Source organism: Miniopterus schreibersii (assembly GCF_964146895.1).
Source record: "Miniopterus schreibersii genome assembly, chromosome: 6".
Taxonomy (NCBI): Eukaryota; Metazoa; Chordata; class Mammalia; order Chiroptera; family Miniopteridae; genus Miniopterus; species Miniopterus schreibersii.
Window position 1 is genome coordinate 85,594,722 of NC_138107.1, and position 19,547 is coordinate 85,614,268.

The 19,547-nt window shown below is 47.3% G+C and overlaps 1 protein-coding gene across 2 annotated transcripts in view; it reads left to right on the plus strand.

Annotated features, from left to right (window-relative positions):
- Nucleotides 1-19,547, plus strand: part of ARID1B (AT-rich interaction domain 1B) — a 349,992-nt gene that overhangs the window by 302,154 nt on the left and 28,291 nt on the right. Inside the window, exons 9-11 of one of the 2 annotated variants that reach the window (XM_081139612.1) lie at nucleotides 9,733-9,878; nucleotides 16,801-16,907; nucleotides 17,453-17,611. In XM_081139612.1, coding sequence (XP_080995738.1) covers nucleotides 9,733-9,878; nucleotides 16,801-16,907; nucleotides 17,453-17,611 — 412 coding nt within the window. The remainder of the gene's footprint in view (nucleotides 1-9,732; nucleotides 9,879-16,800; nucleotides 16,908-17,452; nucleotides 17,612-19,547) is intronic. The other variant, XM_081139613.1, reaches the window with a different exon arrangement.

Sequence of the window (19,547 nt, forward strand, 5' to 3'; positions counted from 1 at the left end):
CTTCGCCATCGGGTCGCCCCTCAGCGGCAGCCCGGCTGTTGGTGCCGGGGCGGTGGGGTGCTCTGTGAGGCCGAGCGCGCCTCCCCTGCGTGGAAGCTCCCGCTCCGCTCACCGGCCCCGTGGGTTGCCTGTCCTTCGGGTGCGTGTCCTATGTTCTGTGTCACGTGTGCGCTCCACACACACACTCCCAGCACCCGTCCTCCAGTGCAGCGTGTTTATAATTCACTCCCCTCCTGCTTTTTGCCAGCGAGGCTCTTCCCCTGTTATTTCCTCTGCAGCCGGTGGAGCCCGGTTCTGCTGAGGGCCGGAGCCTCCGGCGTGGAAACCGGATGCCAGCGAGGGGGCGCAGGGCCTAAAGGGCTGCGAGCAATTTGTGTTAAGAATTCAGCCCTTTGGGTTTTGGACAATTAGGGTTTAAAATAATAGCTATGATTTGAAAAGTCAGGTTATTTAAAGACAGAGAAAAGATTTCAAAGACTTAAATCGTCTTTATTTCTGCAGTTAAGTGTAAGTCTTTGCATGATCACCTCAATGCTGTGCTTTAATTTCAGCCCTTTTTTCCTTCAAAATTTAGAATTTGAATGACTGTTATGATGTTGGTATTTTAAGATTATGATTTCAATCAGATCTTTCAGAGTTACAGAAAAATATGGCTGCCATAAAGCACATCCATTGCTCTTCAAATCAAAAGTAGTAGCCCTGGCCGGCATGGCTCAGTGGTTAGTGCATTGGCCTGTGCACCAGGGGAGTCTCGGGTTTGATTCCCAGTCGAGGGCACGTACCTGGGTCACAGGTACCAATCCCCAGCCCTGTTGGGGCTCATGTGGGAGGCAACCAATTGATATGTCTCTGTTACATTGATCTCTCTCTCTCTCACCACCACCCCCCTTCCACTCTCTCTAAAAATCAATGGAAAAAATATCCTCACTCCTTGGGTAATGATTAACAAAAAAAAGTAATAAAACACTGATCAGAGTGTGAAATGTGCAGCAAACCTTTAATGTACTAGAGTCTGTGCCGTTCCCCAAATGACTGTTACCTAGAGAGACTTGGAAACACAGGCAATAGCCTGTCCCAGCATGGGAGGGTGAGGCTCCTGGCCTGGGGTTTTATAACCCCCCTGGAGCGTCCGGGATTCCTGCTACTGAGAAACCCCAGGGGAAGGGGCAGGAAGCTGCCAGCTTGGACACCCCGTTCATACTTTTCCGATGGACATTGAATGAGGAAAATGCTAGACTTGAGCTGTGGAAACTAGATGAATTAGGAGGAACTAATGTTTGTGCAGACCTGCTACTGTGGCTCAGGCTGCGGTGCTCTCTACCCACAGCAAAGTCTCCCGAAATCCCTCTCACTCTCCACCTTGCAGCATCCTCTTAGACGTCGGCGTCCTCATAATCTGAACCATTCCAACCTCCGGACCATCCCTAGACCTGCCTCCTTCATTCAGATTGCGTCTCACAGCCGGGTGCTGTCTTCGCCATGCTCAAGAGTGGGCCGGGCTCTTATTAGGCGGATATCTGTAAGACTTTAGGAGGTTTTTAAAGTTAGAAATGACTGTATTAATGTATTTCCTGGCACTGTAGCCCTGGGCATTGTCTGTTAGGGGGTTTTACAAAATAGAGCCTTGGCAGAGTATATGAGATGGAGATCTCAGGGCCCAAAGTCTTTTTTTTCAGCCAACAGACTGGTCCATTAAAGGTGCGTGAAGTCAATGAAAGCGTAGCTCTCTGTGCACTGTGATATCTCACTCCTCAAACCCCTCTCAGGTTGGCTCACTGCCGGGTGCTGCTTAGCTCCCCGGTGTTTCATGCTCCCCGTAGCTGAGGTGCCCACCCCCTGGAAGGCCCCTGTCCCAAGTCAGGTCACTCTCTCCATATCCTTGCTCCCAGACGGGGAGGTCCTGGTATACACAGTGGGCTCTTCTGTTGTTGAGAAGGAATGGCCCTCTTTGTAAGTTAGCAGAGATCTTTTTTAATGGCATGATGAACTCACGATGAGCTTTTTAAGAAAAGATCTTAAAGGCAGTTAGAAAGGAGCCCTTTTTTCTTAGTCTGGGGGACATCAGTGGCAGCTAATTTTTCTTCCACGAGGGAAAGTGGATGCCATTTTTACCAGATCAAGAAACTCTGCCATCTGCCTGTTGTCAGAGGCCAGTGGGAAACTGCACCAGAGCCCACCAAGTTCTGGGGGTCACCTCAGGCAGGGAAAAGACAGGTTTGGGGACCCACTCTTTTGTCCACACCCTGAACTTGAGGCAGCCAGAGTGTGGACATCAACAGAGAAGTACTGATGTCACAATCTCTGAAACATTTTCAAAAGGAAGACTTTGAGTTTATTTTTGTATGATTGTCAGTAAACAGTTTATAATAGCAGTGAGATTAACAAACCGAAATCTCCTTTGAGAAGAAGAGGACGGTCTTAGTTACCAGTTACCAAGATTCAGGCACCAGACGGCTTTTGCATTCTCTTTACACCCTGACAAGAGTATCTCTCACTTCAAACCTGAGCTCTGTTCGCTCTCCTATTGCTTTGAGAGAGATCAGCCAGCTCCTTTAGGGACAACTCACACCGGTTCCCTGCACTGAGGTGAAAGGAAGAACTGAATATTTAAATCGGACAACAGGTCCATTTTAGCAGAACTGAGAACAGGTGGCGACCAGTGAGAAGTCTGCATGGAGTAGTTAACAAAAGGGGGAAACGTTTCTGGTGTCCAGGCTTCTGGGAGCCCCAGGGTGGAGTACGCAGTAATCCTCCGGGCCTGGTGGCGCGGGCTGCACCAGGATGCAGGGTGAAAACGCCGCTCCCTGGAGAAGGCGGAGACCACCAGGAGAAAGGCTTCAGACTCGGACAGGCCCCCCGCTCCGCACCTCAGAGGCCATGGCAGAGACGGGCCAGGAGACGTCCGCTCCGGAGAGTGATCGGCTAAACGTTCGCTAGGGAGACTGCTCTCGAACATGCTGACAACAGCAGCACCGCCCGTCTGCTGAAAGGTCTTTTCCATAGAGCTGGTGAAAAACATTCCTCTTTCCCATTCTTAAAAGGAAAATAAAAGTTAAACGTATCGGTTACCGAAGGGTTGGGGGGTACGAAATTAGGGCTGGAAGTGACTCGCTGTAGCTTCGTTGCCGTCACACAGGTCAGCTTTCTTTAAGGGAACTGCTGTCTCGAGAAGAGGTCGTGTTCACAGGAGGGAAGACCGTAGAGAGACTCGAGCACTATGCGGGGCCTGCCCGGCGGGCAGGGAGGAGGGACGAGGGGACCCTCCGCTCTCCAGATGCGTTTCCAGCTGTCTCAGCGACACGGCCTGTGGGACCTCAGGCTCCATGCCCGAGCCAGGCTCGTGGGCTCCGCAGCGAGTCCTGTCAGCACCGCCCGTGATCCAGCCGCTGCCCGCCGGCCACCTAGGGGACACGGCGGTGCCCTTTCCTTCCTCACAGCATCTCATTCAGCACCGAGTGCTGTCGCCTCCAGGATCTTGTGTCCCCGTGCCTGGTCCCACGGCACCGCCCACTCATGCCTGGACTGTTGTAAGAGCCACGCAGCCGGTGATCCCTACGTTCCTCCTCCCACCCCCTGTGTGTCATCCCTGCTTCAGTCAGAGAGCAATCAGTGCCTTTGACATACACGTCTCTTCTCCCATTTCTGCTTAAAAACCTCTAATCTCATCCCACTTCCCTTAGGATACAGACCAAACCTTACAGAGCATAAGCCTTGCGTGGTCCGGCCCTTCCCGCCCTCTCTGCTCTCATGTCTTACTAGTCTGCGACACTGTGTCCACCAGCTCTCCCCTCCTTGGGGGCAGAAAGGCCCTCCTGTCCTGCTCACCTGATGGACTCCCCGTGGACCCCTCGGGTCTCAGTAGAGGGGCTGGGGGGGCATCCCTTCCTCAAGGAGCTTTCTTTCCCCCAGCACCTGCACCTCCACTTTACTCACAGCCCAGTGCCCTTTGACACTCACTGCTCTGGTTGGTTGGTGGGTGGGTTGGTTTGCTTGTTTGCTTGTTTGTTTGTTTGTTTGTTTGTTTTGGGTGCCTACTGTGCTCCTTTCTCTCCCCTCCCATACGTGTCTTAAAACACACATCTTGAACAAGTGATTGGAGCTATCAACGCAATAGAAGGTATTTCTGATTAATTTAGTTATTTCTAGCTTATGTTCAGAGTGAAAGGGGTATATAGTTTGTTTTTTAAATAGCATGTGGCTGTGTATTTTTACAGGACTCTACAAATCGTGAGTCACTGGCACTTCTGTCTCTGTCTTTGGTTTGATGATAGAAAGCACTCTACCTTCAGGATTGATTCTTTGCCACCACAGCTGCTAATGCATTCGTGTTTACAGGTGTGCTGATCGGTCAGCCACACTGATGGGCTGGGGCTTGGGCAGCTTCTTTTCTGTTTGATTGTGTTGTTTTGGAGACATAGGAAGTGTTTTTCCTTTTTAGATATTAGAGTAAAAATAATCGCAACTGAAATTGTCCTTCTTAAGTACCACTTTGGAAGAGTCACGGTGTGGCTTAGGTGGAAAGTCTGTTTTACCAGTGGTGAAATAGTTTGTTTAGAAAACATTTAAAACTGGGCCTGCTATGCGATGTCACAAGAGGATTGGAGCTCTCCAAGAACAAACCTGCTGGACCTGGGCTTTCCACAGTGTCAAGTCCTGGTTCTGATAGCCATTGGGCTTGAGTGAAAGAGGCCCTGATTTACCAGGGAGTCAGCAGTCTCCCTGGCTTCAGAACCCAGGCTCCATCTCCAGTGACCGTCCACATGGAGAGGGACGCGTGCCTGGCAGCGCACAGCGTGTCTGCGGAGGCGGGCGCCGCTCTGTTCGCTGAGGGGTGTTTCCGGTGGGTGTGCTAGGGCGCTTCGGAGGGGGCCTCTGCGTGTGTCTCCGCCTCTGGATTTGAATAAATGGCTTCACTCCTGTAGTGTCTGTTTCCAAAGCACTTCTGCCTGCCCCGCTCTTCCCCAGAGCGCTGGGTGGGAGGGAGTCCACGCACTTGGGGGTGCGCATTTCCCGCTCCCTGTCGCCGTGGGCAGAACGTGGTGTGATTGCTGCAACAGCGCAGCCTGTAGGTGCCTTTTAAAGCCCCAAACCATGTGCAGGCTATTTATTCTACATTTATTGTAGTTAACTTACAACAAGAAACTCAGGTGGATTTCATGTAATGTTTTTAACTGCCAGGTTCAAACTGGTGGGGGTGGTACTCCACCTTCAGAGAGGACCACTGGCAACGGTCTCTTTAAACCTGGTATTTGCCTCTGGCTTTTCCCCAGAGTCAGCCCTTGTTGGCAGATGAACGTGTGATGTTTGAGAACTCTCCAAAGTGACTAAAGCAGAACCTTTAAAGTTACTCGTGTGCGTAGGCCAAGGGGCGCTTTCGGGAAATGCATTCCCAGCTCCACTTCTGAGTTTCTCTTGTTAAAATAGCCTGGTTTTTGTCATCAAATGACAGATCTTAAACCCTAGCATCTCGCCCCAGCAGAGGGCCGATTTAAAGGTTCTGCTTGTTCTGCAGGTCGGTGTGTTTAAATCACAACCCCCCACGTCATGCTTGGACTTTGACGAGGTGGAGGGAGTGGCACCTGGCCACCGTAACACAGGCCCGCGGTCAGCACCTGTGCTTTGGGAGTGCCTCCGAGCAGTCACTGTCACGGTGCACGCAGTCCAGTAGCTACCTGAGCAGCGTAATCACAGCAAAACTCACTTTCAGTGTCTGTCACGTTCCCTCCCAGGGCATCCCTGGGTGTTCATTGCCACAGCCACTGTAGGCCATTAATCTGTGGCATCAGGATGGCAACAATTTGTGGCAAAAACTGTCTGCACCCATAGCCCACTAGAAGTTATAGCCCAGTGGTTCGCAAACCCAGAGGTCAAGGGGAAGGCACTTGGCTCTACCGGGTGCCTCTTACCTTTTGGTAGGGTTTTACAGTGAAAGTGTTTCCCTAGTTTCAATTTGAATTTTTGCCTGGTTTGGTTTTGTTTTGCCTGCTCCTGTTGCCTGTTGAAAAGAGAAAAATGTCTGGCGAGTGGCCCCTTTGCCTCCTCACTCCATTTGGAGCATCCGATGTTGCCGTGGGCAGGAAGGGGTCAGCAGTTGGTGAGGGCTGTGCCCTCTGGGGGGCGCTGACTCCAAGGTTGCTGTGGTCCTGGTAACAGTGGTCAGCCTAGTGGACTCCGTGATGATTGGAGGGCTCGGCCTACTCACAGAGGCGACCACCTTCTGTCTTCTGCCACAAGATACATTGTCCTAATTTCCAAAGCTCAACAGAATGCATTGAAAGTTCTTGTTTAGTATTAAATCCATCTTGCTTGTTCAGAATTACCAATAATCTTGTCCTGGTTGGATTGGCTCAGTGTTTAGAGCGTTGGCCCTCGGATAGAAGGGTCTCGGATTCGATTCCTGCCAAGGGCACATACCTCAATTGCAGGCTCAATCCCTGGCCCTGGTCAGGGCTCGTGCAAGAGACAACCAGTCGATGTGTCTCTCTCACATCAATGTTTCTGTCTCTCTCCCTTCCACTCTCTCTGAAAAGCAACGGAAAAAATATCCTTGGGTGAGGATTTTTTTAAAAAATGACCAATAGTCTTGGTAGCAATTTCCAAAGTCACAATGAGTTGAATTTCATCTGCAGTGATGCAAGACCAGTGCTCTCCCCCAGTTAGATGGGCGGCCAAGTGCTCATGGCCACACATGCCCTGCATTCCTCGGAAGTCTTTCCCTCTGGCTACTTCCAGAGGCCTGCGGCACACGGATAGACTCCTTCCTGGAGGCAGGCATCCTGGGGCTGTTTCACTTACCCTCACCACTTCCTGTGTGACCACCTCCCACTGTGCCCACCTCGCTGAGGGATACCCTCCAGGAGGCCGAGAGAAGAGTGCCATTCTGATTTGTCAACTTTCTCCAACTACAGATGAGTCTGGTAGACGAATAGAAAGTTCTGCAGTAGGCTACTGTGTGGCATCACTAGGTCTCATCAAGTGTTAGCAGTGTCGGGGGCCCTTGAAGAAAGAAGTGTGGAACAGTGTCCTAGCAGCAGGCTTGGGGAATCCTGCTTCTACCACTTATTAGCTGTGTGTCTTTAGGCAAGTTATTTACCTTCTCCGATCCTTCCTTTCTTTATATGTGAGCGTGATTCCACCCACTTTCCTCCAGGAATTTAAAAAATTAAATGTGTAAAGTGTCTAGAAAACGTGTTACGCATATTTGTAAGTACTTCATAAAGCACTGATATTAAAATCGTCATCAGTCCCTCCGTGTTCATATGTAGAAACTGAGGTCCAGGAGCCAGAGTGATTTGTTCCCAGACCCCAGTGACAGTGAAAAGTGTGGCTAGTGACAGAGTCAAGACCCCTGGCTTTTCACCAGACTCTTAGAAACTGTAGGCATAGTTCAATTAAGGACCATTGTGACCAGCAACTGGCATCCAACACAGACATTTAAATCTTTAATTTTTTGTTATTGTAAGGGTATGTTTAAAAACCAGGGTTAGGTGAGGCCCAGTGTTCCTTCACTTAATCATCTGCCTGGTGGAGTTTATGTTCAGATTCTTATTTCCACCTTAGTTATAAACAAGTGTGCTTTAGGATCCATTAGTTACATACACCTGTTAGTTAGACTGTGTGTGAAACTGGATTTGGTGGAAGCTTGAAAGGTAACCATCTTTCATAATTTCTAATTACAGTGATAAAAATGTTCTCTATCAATTTATTCATTTAAAATACATTTTTAGTAGCTATCATGTTGCTCCTCTCAGTAAAGTGTAGGTTGTTCTGAAAGCCAGAGAGTCTGCAGGAGTCAGGCCTCTAGGGGGAGAGGAAGGGTGGGCTGCATGGAGGAGGTGGCTCTGACCCAGTCTTGAAGGGAGGGGCAAGGCTGGCTGGGGTTTGGAAGCAATCAGTGAGTTGGAAGTAGTCTCCAGAAAGCAGCCTGTTCCTCAGTTGAGGATGCTCTCTCTGTGATGTCTCTGTTGGGAAGCTAGAGAACTGTGCCTACAGGTGCCACTTGTCCTCTTCTGAAATAGTCATGTGAGTGCTACATCATCTTTCGTCTGAATGAAAGCACCGCAGGGGAACCTGGAACATTTGAGTTCCTGCCATCTGTCTCCACGCTGCTGTTAAGACCCTGCCCATATAGGAATGTGCTTAAAGCTGCTGGCAGTGTATTTATAGGTGTGGGCCGACCTAGAGGTTAATCGGGAGCCATTGGGTGGCCTCAGGTCCATTCTTAATGAACTGCAGTGGGAATTATAACACCAACTCAGCAGACTGTCACTGTTCCGGGTGGGACCTGTGAGCTGAGTATTCGCGCTGAACTAGCACGCCTTTCTCCCAGAGCCACACTCACACCGTTAGTCTCTCAGCCTTCTAGAATGTTCTTCCCAAGCCATCACCAAGTGTTAGTTTGTGCAGAATGGTTTAAATTCTACAAGAAAAAAGAAACCTCACTGAAACCTTTGGCATTTTGACTTTTCAAACAACCATGTTTGAACTTCTCCTACAAGCCAGAAAGTTGAATCCACTGAAAACAGCTACACTGAAAGGGCAGTATATTGTTTTTTATTAATCTTTTAAAGAATCTCTTTAAAAATGTTTTTACTATTACACATTAAGAGTCAACAAATGACAGTTTAATGGAGGTGGAGGGGGTGGTAATCATAATTAATTTGGAACAGACAAGCAAAGTGCATTTATGCCTTTCCTATTAGCTTTACTCCTAAGAGTAAATATTAGTGGGCAGGTCTTTGGAAAGTTTTTCAAAGGTACCACATACAGGAAAGCTTGACTACAGTGTGGAGTCTTAAGGACTTGCCACATTGCCACCATCTTTCTCTGCTGTACTTTTCCCAGGAGAATTAAACCACCTTGGTGTTAAAGTCCTCCCCTCCCTTGCCCCCAGTTACCTGCAGTTAGAGAAACGACCTTGCGTGACATTTGTCTCCTTCGGATCAAAGAATACCCTTTCTGCTTTGCAGAAGTGAAGAGGTTTGTCTCTCAGAGTGTAGGCACAAAAGTAACCAAACTTCAGTCACCAGAAGTTAAGTTCCTGAGTCCGCGGGCAGTGGGGGAGGGAGGCCTATTAGGACAGGAGCTGTGACGGACACTAGAGCCAGTCCAGGCTGCCTCAAGCTTCCTGTCACTGGAAACCCTACAAAAGGAGGTGGAAGTCTGAGGTTTACTGTGTGATTTTAATATGGAGATCTTGGGGTGTTTTTAATAGCGCCGAATTTCAGATAATAGGGTTGAAGGGAGTTTGGGAATGAATGCTTTCTCTTGTTTTCGTTATGTCAGAAAATTTAGGTCAAAGAATTTAAAAAAAAATAACGTTCCCATACTGCTTATTTGTTTTTCATTTCCTGAGTTATGTTTTTTGATGTGAGGATACTAAGTAATGTTAATAAAGAGTCAGATCTTTTAAAATGTTAATTTTGCTTGCTTTTGTAATTCCTGTTCTTATTTCAAGTTCCCCCTTCTTGCTTATATTCCCCCATATAAATCTTGACAAGCTTAAAAATGTGGAATTTCTTTGTGAAATTTATATTATTTGGAATTTTTACATAGTGTATTAAATAATTACTTAGCAATAGAGTTCAGCCTCTCTCTCCAGGAAATACATTATTTTAAGCAAACATGAAAAATACGAGCCCTGCCCCTTGCATTAATGCATCAGGAGAAATGGCCCCAGGGCAGCCCGCTGCCAGTGTGATCAGTGTGCGTGTGTGCTTTCTCTCCTCACAGGCAAGGCAGCTTCCCGGGCATGAACCAGAGCGGGCTCATGGCTTCCAGCTCTCCCTACAGCCAGCCCATGAACAACAGCTCGGGGCTGGTGAACACCCAGACGCCGGCCTACAGCATGCCGCCCAACATGGTGAACAGCTCCGCAGGTAACCTTGGCCCGCCCCCGCCCCTCTCCTAGGCCTGCGTGCCACGCACCGCACCTGCTCCCGCCTCTGATTGTTCGGTGTAAAGGGGAAAACGCCCCTTTCTGCTTCTTGGAAGCCTGCTCAGTCTATTTAACTGTGTTTAAGACTTGAGGATTACATTTCATATAAAGAAAATATAAGTCTTTCATTTAAATCTTTCATTCTGTGTACGATATGTGGGCATATTTCATTTGTCCTTGGAAATTGTTTACTTGCTAAATATAACACTGAGTTCTTTCAGGGGGTACATTATGGGAGCGTTGGACGGCCCACAACAAAATCTCTGTTCTCCACTTGATAGTGGGAGAGACAGTCTGCGGCCACACCACCCTGAACGCGCCCATCTCCGCTGGTGGGGAGGTAAATTTTAACACCCCATGTCAGAGGAGCTGGCAGGAGGGCAGCGTAGGGGCAGGGGTTGAAGTACTGATTTTCATTTAGGGAAACTCACCTTTAACTGTTTACATGGGAAGTGCTCTGTGTAGGTGTCTGTTGAGAAACCATATACTTTTTTAAAGAACTGTTTTAAATTTTTCAGTATGTTTAAATTTTTTTCAACCCATTTTATGACCTCAACTGGCATTCTTACCAAAGCCCATCTGATTACTGCAGTAAGAGAATTCCATCAGTTTGTGAAAATGTTAAGAATGTCCAAAACTGCACATATTCCATGTTCTAGATTCCATAGCCCTGAACCACCTCCTCAAGCCCCCTGCCCACCTAGGGACAATGAGTGCTCGTCTTTCACCGAGAAATGCTGTGTGATTCAATTGACCTGTTGCTTCTGTCACCTGTTAGAGTGAGAGCTGCCACTCTGGGGTAGGAGCTCTCCTTTGGTTGATACAGAGCTGGGATAGCCAGTCGGTGCCCTGGGACGCTTTACTGTGTTAGGAGAACACCGGAGTCAGAGGCTGGCCTCCCCTTGTTACCCCCTTTCATTTCCCCTGCCTTTCGCTGCCTTCCCGACCTCTCCATCTCTGAGAGGCACCCAGAGCTGCTGTTTCTTTGTCAGGCAGAGCCTAGCAGTGGGCTTACATAGCAGTGCAGCGGAGTCCTGATGTGTAGGCCTAATTTAGCAGAGCCCTGCCCTGATTACTTGCCTTTGAAGTTTGTGGAAGAGGAAACAATAGAAACTACTGGTGAAAATGGGAGTTTTTACGTAAACAGAATAGGCCCTCCTGGTGTTCCGCAGGCGCCTCACCCCGCGAGGCGGTGCTCTCATCTGCAGTGACAAGTGCAGAGCTCTCAGCTTGTGAGCCTGGCGCTTCCCCACTGTCCCAGGTAATAGGGACTTTGGGTTGTGGCATTATGGCTTTTGTCTGGCTTGCTGAAATAAAATTACTTCAAAGCATTGAAACTATGCAATAAACTCTCCCCTACTATTAGCCATAATCATTTTCCCCTGTTTCCTTGGGACTCCAGAGCCACAAAAATAACAACAAACACAAGGCTAGGTGCCTGCCTGAGAAGATGGATGTGTTCCCGAGGAATAAGCAGTCTGACGGAGATTCACAGGGAGGGGTTACACTGGTCAAATAATTCAGTTATTTGTTGTTTCATACAGAGGTAATCTGTTCCATAGAAGGCCATTTATCCTCACTGACTTTTGTATGGCCTAGTAGTATATATATATTTTTATTGCGTTGTGCATTTCGAAATACTGAATTTTTAGTAATTTAAACATCCGTCAGTTTTTTTCTACACATTTATGCGATTTTATTTCAGCTTTATTCAGTCAGATGCCACCTGACAGAAAGTAATAATCCAGCCCACCCGAGGATATTGGCGATTCAGCCTCTGCGGGCGCGGGCCTGCTGGGCAGCGGGGCCGGGACGCGAGGCGGCAGCCTGGCGGGCAGTGTGCGCCCGCGAGCGCAGCGTCTGGCCTCAGGCGCTCGCTCGGCTTCTCTAGAGCCGGGCCAGACGTGGGGCTCCCCACGTCCATCTACGGGCCTGGGCCTGTGGAGAGGTTCCCGGTGATGACAGCAAGGCGTTTTCTCCATCTGAGGGCACTTTGGGGAAAGTGGGGATAGCGGCCAGGCTGGCAGCGGAGCTTTCGGAACCTCACTTAGCAGCTGGTGCCACTGGTGCTCAGCACCCTCGCTGCCGAGGCCACACAGTTGTGCTGCAGACGGTGCCAGGGCCAAGGGAAGCCCCCTGGGTAGTGACAAATTGTTCCAGGCTCATGCGCAAGTAATTATTTAAATGGAGTCAGTGTGAGTATGAACATGACAACTGTTTCTTCACTTAAAGTGCTGGGAAGTGGGATGGAAGCAGTGGGGAATTTTCTTCTAAAGGAGCTTTTTTTTAAAAAAAAAAAGTATTTGGATTAAAAGATTAGAAGTATGTATTACTAGGGACAAAACTATAAGTCACATATAACCTTGTTAAATACACACTTGTATAATACTTGTGGTGTTAGTGACATGGTACTTGTTTCATTTTATAATATTCTTTAGCCTTACAATACTCATTAGTCTATGTATAAGCCATCATCTTAAAGAAGACAGCTAAATTCCAGGACCTGAACCTGCCGCCCCTAGTTGTGCGTGTACCTCGCCAGGAGCCTCCCTCCGGTGTCCAGGGCGCTCGCGGCAGAATAGCCTGCAGCCAGGGAGCGAGCAGCGCGTGTCATGAGCCAGGCCTCCCCGTGCCCCACCCCGGCCCTGTCAGCCTCCAGTGGTGGCTCTTTGTGCTCAGCGCCCAGTGCCCTCTCTGTGCCCGCCCAGTACTGGGCGCACCAGCTCCATCAGCCCTGACGAAGGAAAAAGGCAGTCACACGACCACAGTGTCCACACCTCCTCCCGTGTTCTCAGAAACTGAGACCCTCCGCTCAGATTCCCCCAAAATGCTTATTAAAACTGCACATTCCCGCCCAGCGGGCGTGGCTCAGCGGTTGAGCATCGACCTAGGATCCAGGAGATGGAGGTTCGATTCCTGGTCGGGGCACACGCCCGGGTTCTGGGCTCCATCCCCAGCAGGGGGCGTGCAGGAGGCAGCTGGTCAATGACTCATTGATGTTTCTCTTTCTCTCTCCCCTTCTCCCTTCCTTTCTCTGAAATCAATAAAGACATATTTAAAAATATTTTAAAAACCTGCAGATTCCCACCCGCCCCCCTGTGGGGCACCTGGGAGCCTGCATTATTAACAGATTCCTCGGGTTATTTTCCTGTGTGCACACTAAAGCTTTACTTAGAGGTATTTTGCCTAACAATCTCCTGGCAGCTTTGTGTGACATTAGCCATTTACCAGATAATTTGCTGTTCTGAAACTTAAAAAAAAAAGATTTACAAAACTATGCCTAGAATATAAATCTACCAGATGGACAGCTATTTTCTATCTTGAGGTTTTAGAATCCTTAGTTTCAGGCCTTTATCACTGTAGCTAGTGGCTGTCTGGGTAGTTTATAGAGATTGTTGGGATTTTTGTTTGCTTGCTTTAAATTATGATTTTAGGTGAATTGCTGTCCCCCCAAAAAAAACATAAAAGACTTGATAAATTGTGAGAACCGTATCTCTTAAACGGTAAAAATGCACACTAAGTTATACCCAGTACATTGATCACTCTGGACTTTGTGTGTGGCTGGGGCCTTTCTTGGGAGTATGGATCCGGCTCACAGGGGAGATGAGTTGCTTTCCTTGGAGCAGTGATGCCTTGTGAGCTGGTTTTGCTCCAGTTGATGTTTCTGTGGGCAGGCTGGGGTGGGGAGGGCTGTGGTGGACATGACGGGGCCTGCATCTCACTTGCGCAACCCCATGGAGGCAGGGCAGCGTAGGGAGGTTTTGGGGATTCCTCCAAGGCTGTGCTGATCCAGACAGTAGTGTTTCTCCTGAGCTTTTCTCACACGCTTTGTATGTGTTATGTTAACATTTTTTTATATATTTGCCACAATAAAAATAGTCATGAACATCTACAGATGTATGCACATAGATAGGTCCTTTTGTGTTTTCAAAAGCAAGGAATAAAACATTTTGCTTAGTATGGTTATATTATTTACCATGAAAAGAAGGGAACAGTTTGTACGTTTCTGGTCCTATTTTACCGTCCTCTGGGAATGATTTGCAGCCTTGTTAGGAGACTGAGAAAGGAAGTTGGGAGAGTAGGAATGAATGTTCAAGTTCACTTTTACTCTCCCCATATGTCCTTTATGTTTTTTTTAATATATTAAATCCAGGGTGAAATAGCTGCCTTAGGACCTTGACCTGCACTTACTTTAAGAGTCATTCTGGCTCTTAAATTTCGATGGTGAAGCCAGAGGCGAGCTTGGTATATTTACTGACCCCCGCACAGTCGCTCCCGCAGGTCCTCGGCTGCCCCTTTCATGTCGGAGCTTTACCTCCTGGGCTCTGCTGCCTGGGGGAAGGAGCGGGCCTGATTTAACACAGCCCTGTAGTGACGTGGCCCTTCTCTTCTGGGAAGGGAGAAGAGAGTGGTGCCCCTGGAGTGCCGTTGCCCTGGGAGGATGGGGCTCTTTGCAGGCTTCGCTGAGAATTCTGCTAAGAAGTCAAAAATAAGTATTTCAACAAAAGAATGGTGAAAGCCACAGGAAAGAAAGACCTTATGATCCCTTTGGTAGGATAAAATTTACATTGTAAGGCAGGAGTACTAAATAAAACTTCTACTCTAAGTTCTTACTTGTCTCTCAAAATAATAAAACAGTGCAGTTTTTGACAGTTTTTATATTTGTGTAACCCAAATGCCCATTTTAAAATATATAATATTTTATGCATTTTAAATGAAGGAGTTTGGAGAATTTCAAATCAATATATATGCTTACATTCGTCTAAGTCTGATTTTCAAGTCAGTGTAAATTATCATCACTAATTATCATAATACATATTGGCCTGGTTCCTTAAGTTTCAAAATTTCTTTGTGTACATTAACACATTTAAAGCACAATGAAGGTTATTACTGTTTTTTTATTATTAAAATAATATTTAGCATAATGTATTATAAATGCTGAAAAAACTATTTGTTGTAACCGTTGGAGAAGCAAAACTTGACAGAAGCCGCGTTTCCAAGACTTTGCCACTTTCTCTGGAATTGCATGGCTGTTGCTCCTTTGAACCCATTCCATGAATGACTAGTAAGGACACATGGACTTTCATAAATAAGCCCCTCTTTCCATGCTTGTCCTGCTTTTTTCTCTCTCCTATTTCTCTAAAAATGGTCTTCCTTAATGTACAGATTTACCAATTCATATCTTGCTCGACCGCAGGGATAAAACCACCCGAAAGCAACAAGGCAGACTTCTTCATGTAATATCTCTCAGCTGCTTTTTTGAGGTTTCACACATTCACAAAAATAACAGCATTTTTAGCTGATCCCAATAGATTTCTCTCTGCAGCTGCATCACTTGAAAAAGCTTTTTGTTCCAGTTCTTAAAGTCTAAGTATTGAAAGTAATTTGAAAAAAAAAAGAAAAACATCCCAATTATGATTTGTGTGTGTGGTGATGACTTCAAGGGCTGACTGGGCTGCAAATGGGCTTTGAAAAACAATCCACTGGAAAGCAGGCATTAGCGTGCACCATTGAGTGTGCCGTGGAAGCTCGTGGACACGTGGCAGGGTAGGCTTTTTTGGCAGGACCTCTGGTCCCAACCTGCAGTGATGCTAACGATATTAGCAAATTAGCACCACAGAGCTTGCCAGCTAATTCACCAGAGCCCTGCTCACTCTCTCACTGCTGTAATTAAAACTAATTATTTTCTAAAACATAGTAATACACGAATATGTGCAGTAATCGTTTTGTAGTGGGCAATCTGCGGGGCCTTTTTGGAAGCTTCCTCTCTCTTTGTGGGCTTTGGCAGCGGTGCCCTGCGTGCGCTGCCTGCTGGGCCGGCTCTCCCGCTCGCAGGCGGTGAAGGGGGCCCTCCGTAAGACCTCGGGTGCAGCTCACTTTGAAACAGTTCTCCTGGTCTTCGCTCGCTGTTCTGTCCCACCTCCGTTTCCACCTCCACCTCTTCCCTGACCCGTCGCCGGTGCCTGGTGGCGCCCCGCGGCCGGTGCTGTGCCGGCGGTCTTCGCAGTGCCTTCTGCAGGAATTCAGCTGTTACTCCCCGGATAGCTACACTCATTCCCTACTTTGGCCTTGCTCTTCCTTTAAAAATAAATCCAAACCACTATTTTTCACTTGAAAATGCCATCTTATTTGCAATAAATGTGTATAAATCAGTTGTTCTCTGGTGACCCTTTCATTCTAAAGCGTAGATGAACTCGATTGAATTCCTGAGCCTAGAGAGAGAATGAGCTTCGCCGGGATTGTCGGGCTGCCCCTTGAGCTGGTGTGGGTGTCCGCCCCGGGCACCTGGGCTCTGCCGGGCACTGCCAAGTGTACGCAGCGCACCAGGCCGGAAGGAAACCAGCCCCGTTTCAGAATAATTAGAAATTCTTCGGAGCTTACTGTGGCCATTGCCTTTGAAGTCATCTGCTACCGTTGTCCTCCATTATCGTAGACTAGGCCACATGCAGTAGATACGGTTTTCGAATGACACAGTATAAAATGTCAAAGGATTTTGCAACCTATAGATTATGTGAATTTAGAAATTAAGAAGGTACTCAGTCCTCTAGTCACCGGGTGAAAAGTACACACACCCAGCGTTTGCTTTCAGCGCCCGCGGGCGCGTTCGAGACGGGGCTGTGTCCACGCGGCACCTGCTCTGTTAGGTGGTGTTGCTGTGAGTTGAGTAAGTGACGGTGTGTTTTAAATAAAGGGTCGCCAGACAGTCCCGCTGTGTAGACTTCAGAATCAGTGTGCCCTGCGCTACGGCTGCCTTTTCCTTCCTTCGAGGGAAACTCGGCCCGCGGCGCTCAGTAATGTGCTAGCAGGAGCTCAGCCTGCGGTCACCTGTATAATCCTAAACTCTCTCTCCTGTTTTCGATTAGCATCTGTGGGTCTTGCAGATATGATGTCTCCTGGTGAACCCAAGCTGCCCCTGCCTCTGAAAGCAGACGGCAAGGAAGAAGGCGCGCCGCCCGAGAGCAAGGCGAAGGTACTTCTCCCCGGGCCGCGGGCCCCGCTCTGCATGCCGGCCTCTCCGCACAGCGCCCGCCGTCGGGGTCCTGGCTCTTCTGCGTTTGTCCTGGTGGGGAGGGGGCGGGCGAGCCGAGCACAGCTGGGTGGGGAGCCGCCGGGCCGCCTGGGCTCCGTTCCTGCAGCATTTTCTCTGCCTTCAGTTCATAGCTTCCTGTTTTGGCCGCCTCAGCAGCAACAACATGCTTAATATTTTGCTTTCCTGCCTTATTTGATAAATAAGGTGAACAGCTCTTTTTTGCGTTTCCTCCTTCCGTGAGGGGTGGCCATGCTCAGCGCGCCCCTAAGCTTGACGTAAGCATGGCGGCCTCGTGGCCTTGCCCGCGCCCAGCACACTCGCCGCGCTATGCTGACTAAGAATGTTGTTTGTGTGCGTTGCGTGTGTGTTTGTACAAGTCTCTGTGTACATATAAGTGCGTCTGTTACACTGGATGTGCTTTTTGTTGTTTTAAATAAAGTTTGCCCTACCTTTGTCATTTTTTTTTTTTTATTCCTCTACCACAGGATAGCTACAGCTCTCAGGGTATTTCTCAGCCCCCAACCCCCGGCAACCTGCCAGTCCCTTCCCCAATGTCCCCCAGCTCTGCTAGCATCTCCTCATTTCATGGAGATGAGAGCGATAGCATTAGCAGCCCAGGCTGGCCAAAGACTCCATCAAGCCCTGTAAGTGGCTCTGGTTTTTTGTTTTTTCGTTTTTTGTTTTTTTCGGGGTTTTTGGATAATTAACTACTTTAATGCTTGCTTATGTATTTGTTTATAAGACTTTTCCTTCAATAACTTATCCATAAAAGGGATTTCTTTATAATCGCATTAGTAACAAAATGAGTCAAGTTGATGTGCATCGTAGAAGGTGGTGTGTTCCAGGTCCAAACTCCTCCGCACAGCGACTGTTCAAATGTCGAATCCGTGTGCGCTTAAATTTGAAACGAGTGACATCATTACGTGGGCACTAAGAGCAGCTGGGGGGTAAATGACAGGCTCGGCCTTTGGCCTAAATCTTCCATGGGCTGTTGTATCTGAAACATCTTATTTCAAAAGTGCCCACCTGAAAATATAAACATTACATTCTGGGCACAGTTTAGCATAATATCAGCCCCATTTCAGTCCACTGTCGGAAATTAACAGAAAAGTTGTAGAACTGTTCATACCTGGGACTAGCTGGAATGCTACTTTTAGATCAATAGTATGTGCCTACACTAGAGTCCGTTGAGACGTAAAATTATATCCTGCACAAGACTGCTGCTGATCTTGAAATTAAGTGTTGATTTTCGTATGATACATAGAAAACAAAAGTGATAACGTATGTAAGGGAATTATTTTTGCCTTTTTGTTCTTTGCCTATAGAGTTTTTATTTTCCTACTAAAGAAATTAATTCTGTACCATTAAAAAAGAGAATGGCACTGTAGTAACCTTTATTTTACATTCATATAAGGAATCAAAAGATCTTTAAAAAAAAAAAAAACCTTAACATGCAATTACTTGCCACGAAGGCTTAATTAACATGCTAATTTTTGTAAGAGGATGTGTTGGGAGAGCTCAGCTCAGGGAAAGCAAGTCGGGCAACCTAGTCAAAACCATTAGTTATCCACTCACTGGTTTAAGCATCTAGAGCTGGAGATTTGAAGAGGTGGTGGTTCCAGTAAATGTTTGTGAAACTGATAAGGAGCTCTAGTCTAACCAGCATTTTCCTTTTCAGAGGAAGGAAGGGTAGATGCTGTTACCTTCTCTGTAGACATGTTTCGCTTTGCAACAACCAAGATGAAATGACAAATGCTTCTGGGGTGGGTTAAACAGAACTAATGGGAAGGGAAAGTGCAGCTCCTTAATTCTGATGTCTTTGTGTTATTTGCTTTGAGTCTCAGAAGGCAGCCAACATTTGGGGGTTTCTCCATAATCTACCTTGGTTTTTGTTTTTCTTTTAATCATAAGAAAAGCATTTTTGGATCAGTAACACTCTCAAGTTAACAGGTAGAACTCAATTTATAACTTTCCAAAAACATTTTTATGTTGGCTCAGAGGGAAAAATTTTAGAGGATGAAAATATTTAAATCCTTAAGATAATAATTAAGACCAATTATATGTTAAAAACAAAGACTACTGATAGACACTCTGTTTTAAAATTCCACCTTGCTGATTTCTGAACTATAAAGAATGATTGAGGTATTTATTGTATTTTGACTTACTAGTTGCATACACCCACTTCTACTTAAATATGAGAAAAAAGCAGACGGAAATGTTAGCTTCACTTTCCAATTATAATACAATCATACTTAAAATTGCATATGATTTTTTTCGGAATATTTCTACATACATTATCTTTTCCTGTACCATATCTGTTTTAAGAATTTCCAAGCGAACTTCTGGCTCTCAGGGTGGGTAAGGACAGGAGAGGCTGCCGCTGGAGGGAGTGGAGATGTTAGATGGTCGCTCTCGGTGAGAACACAGCCGCTGTCTGAATGAGGTGCTGATTCAAGGGGGGCAAAGGAGCTTGGAAGGAAGGGCCTCGGACGACCTCCGCGGTCGAAGCACTGCCAGTGTGTCCAGTTCAGGAATTTTACCTGCTCTGCCCCAGATGGACTTCAGTTTGTACTTAGTCGC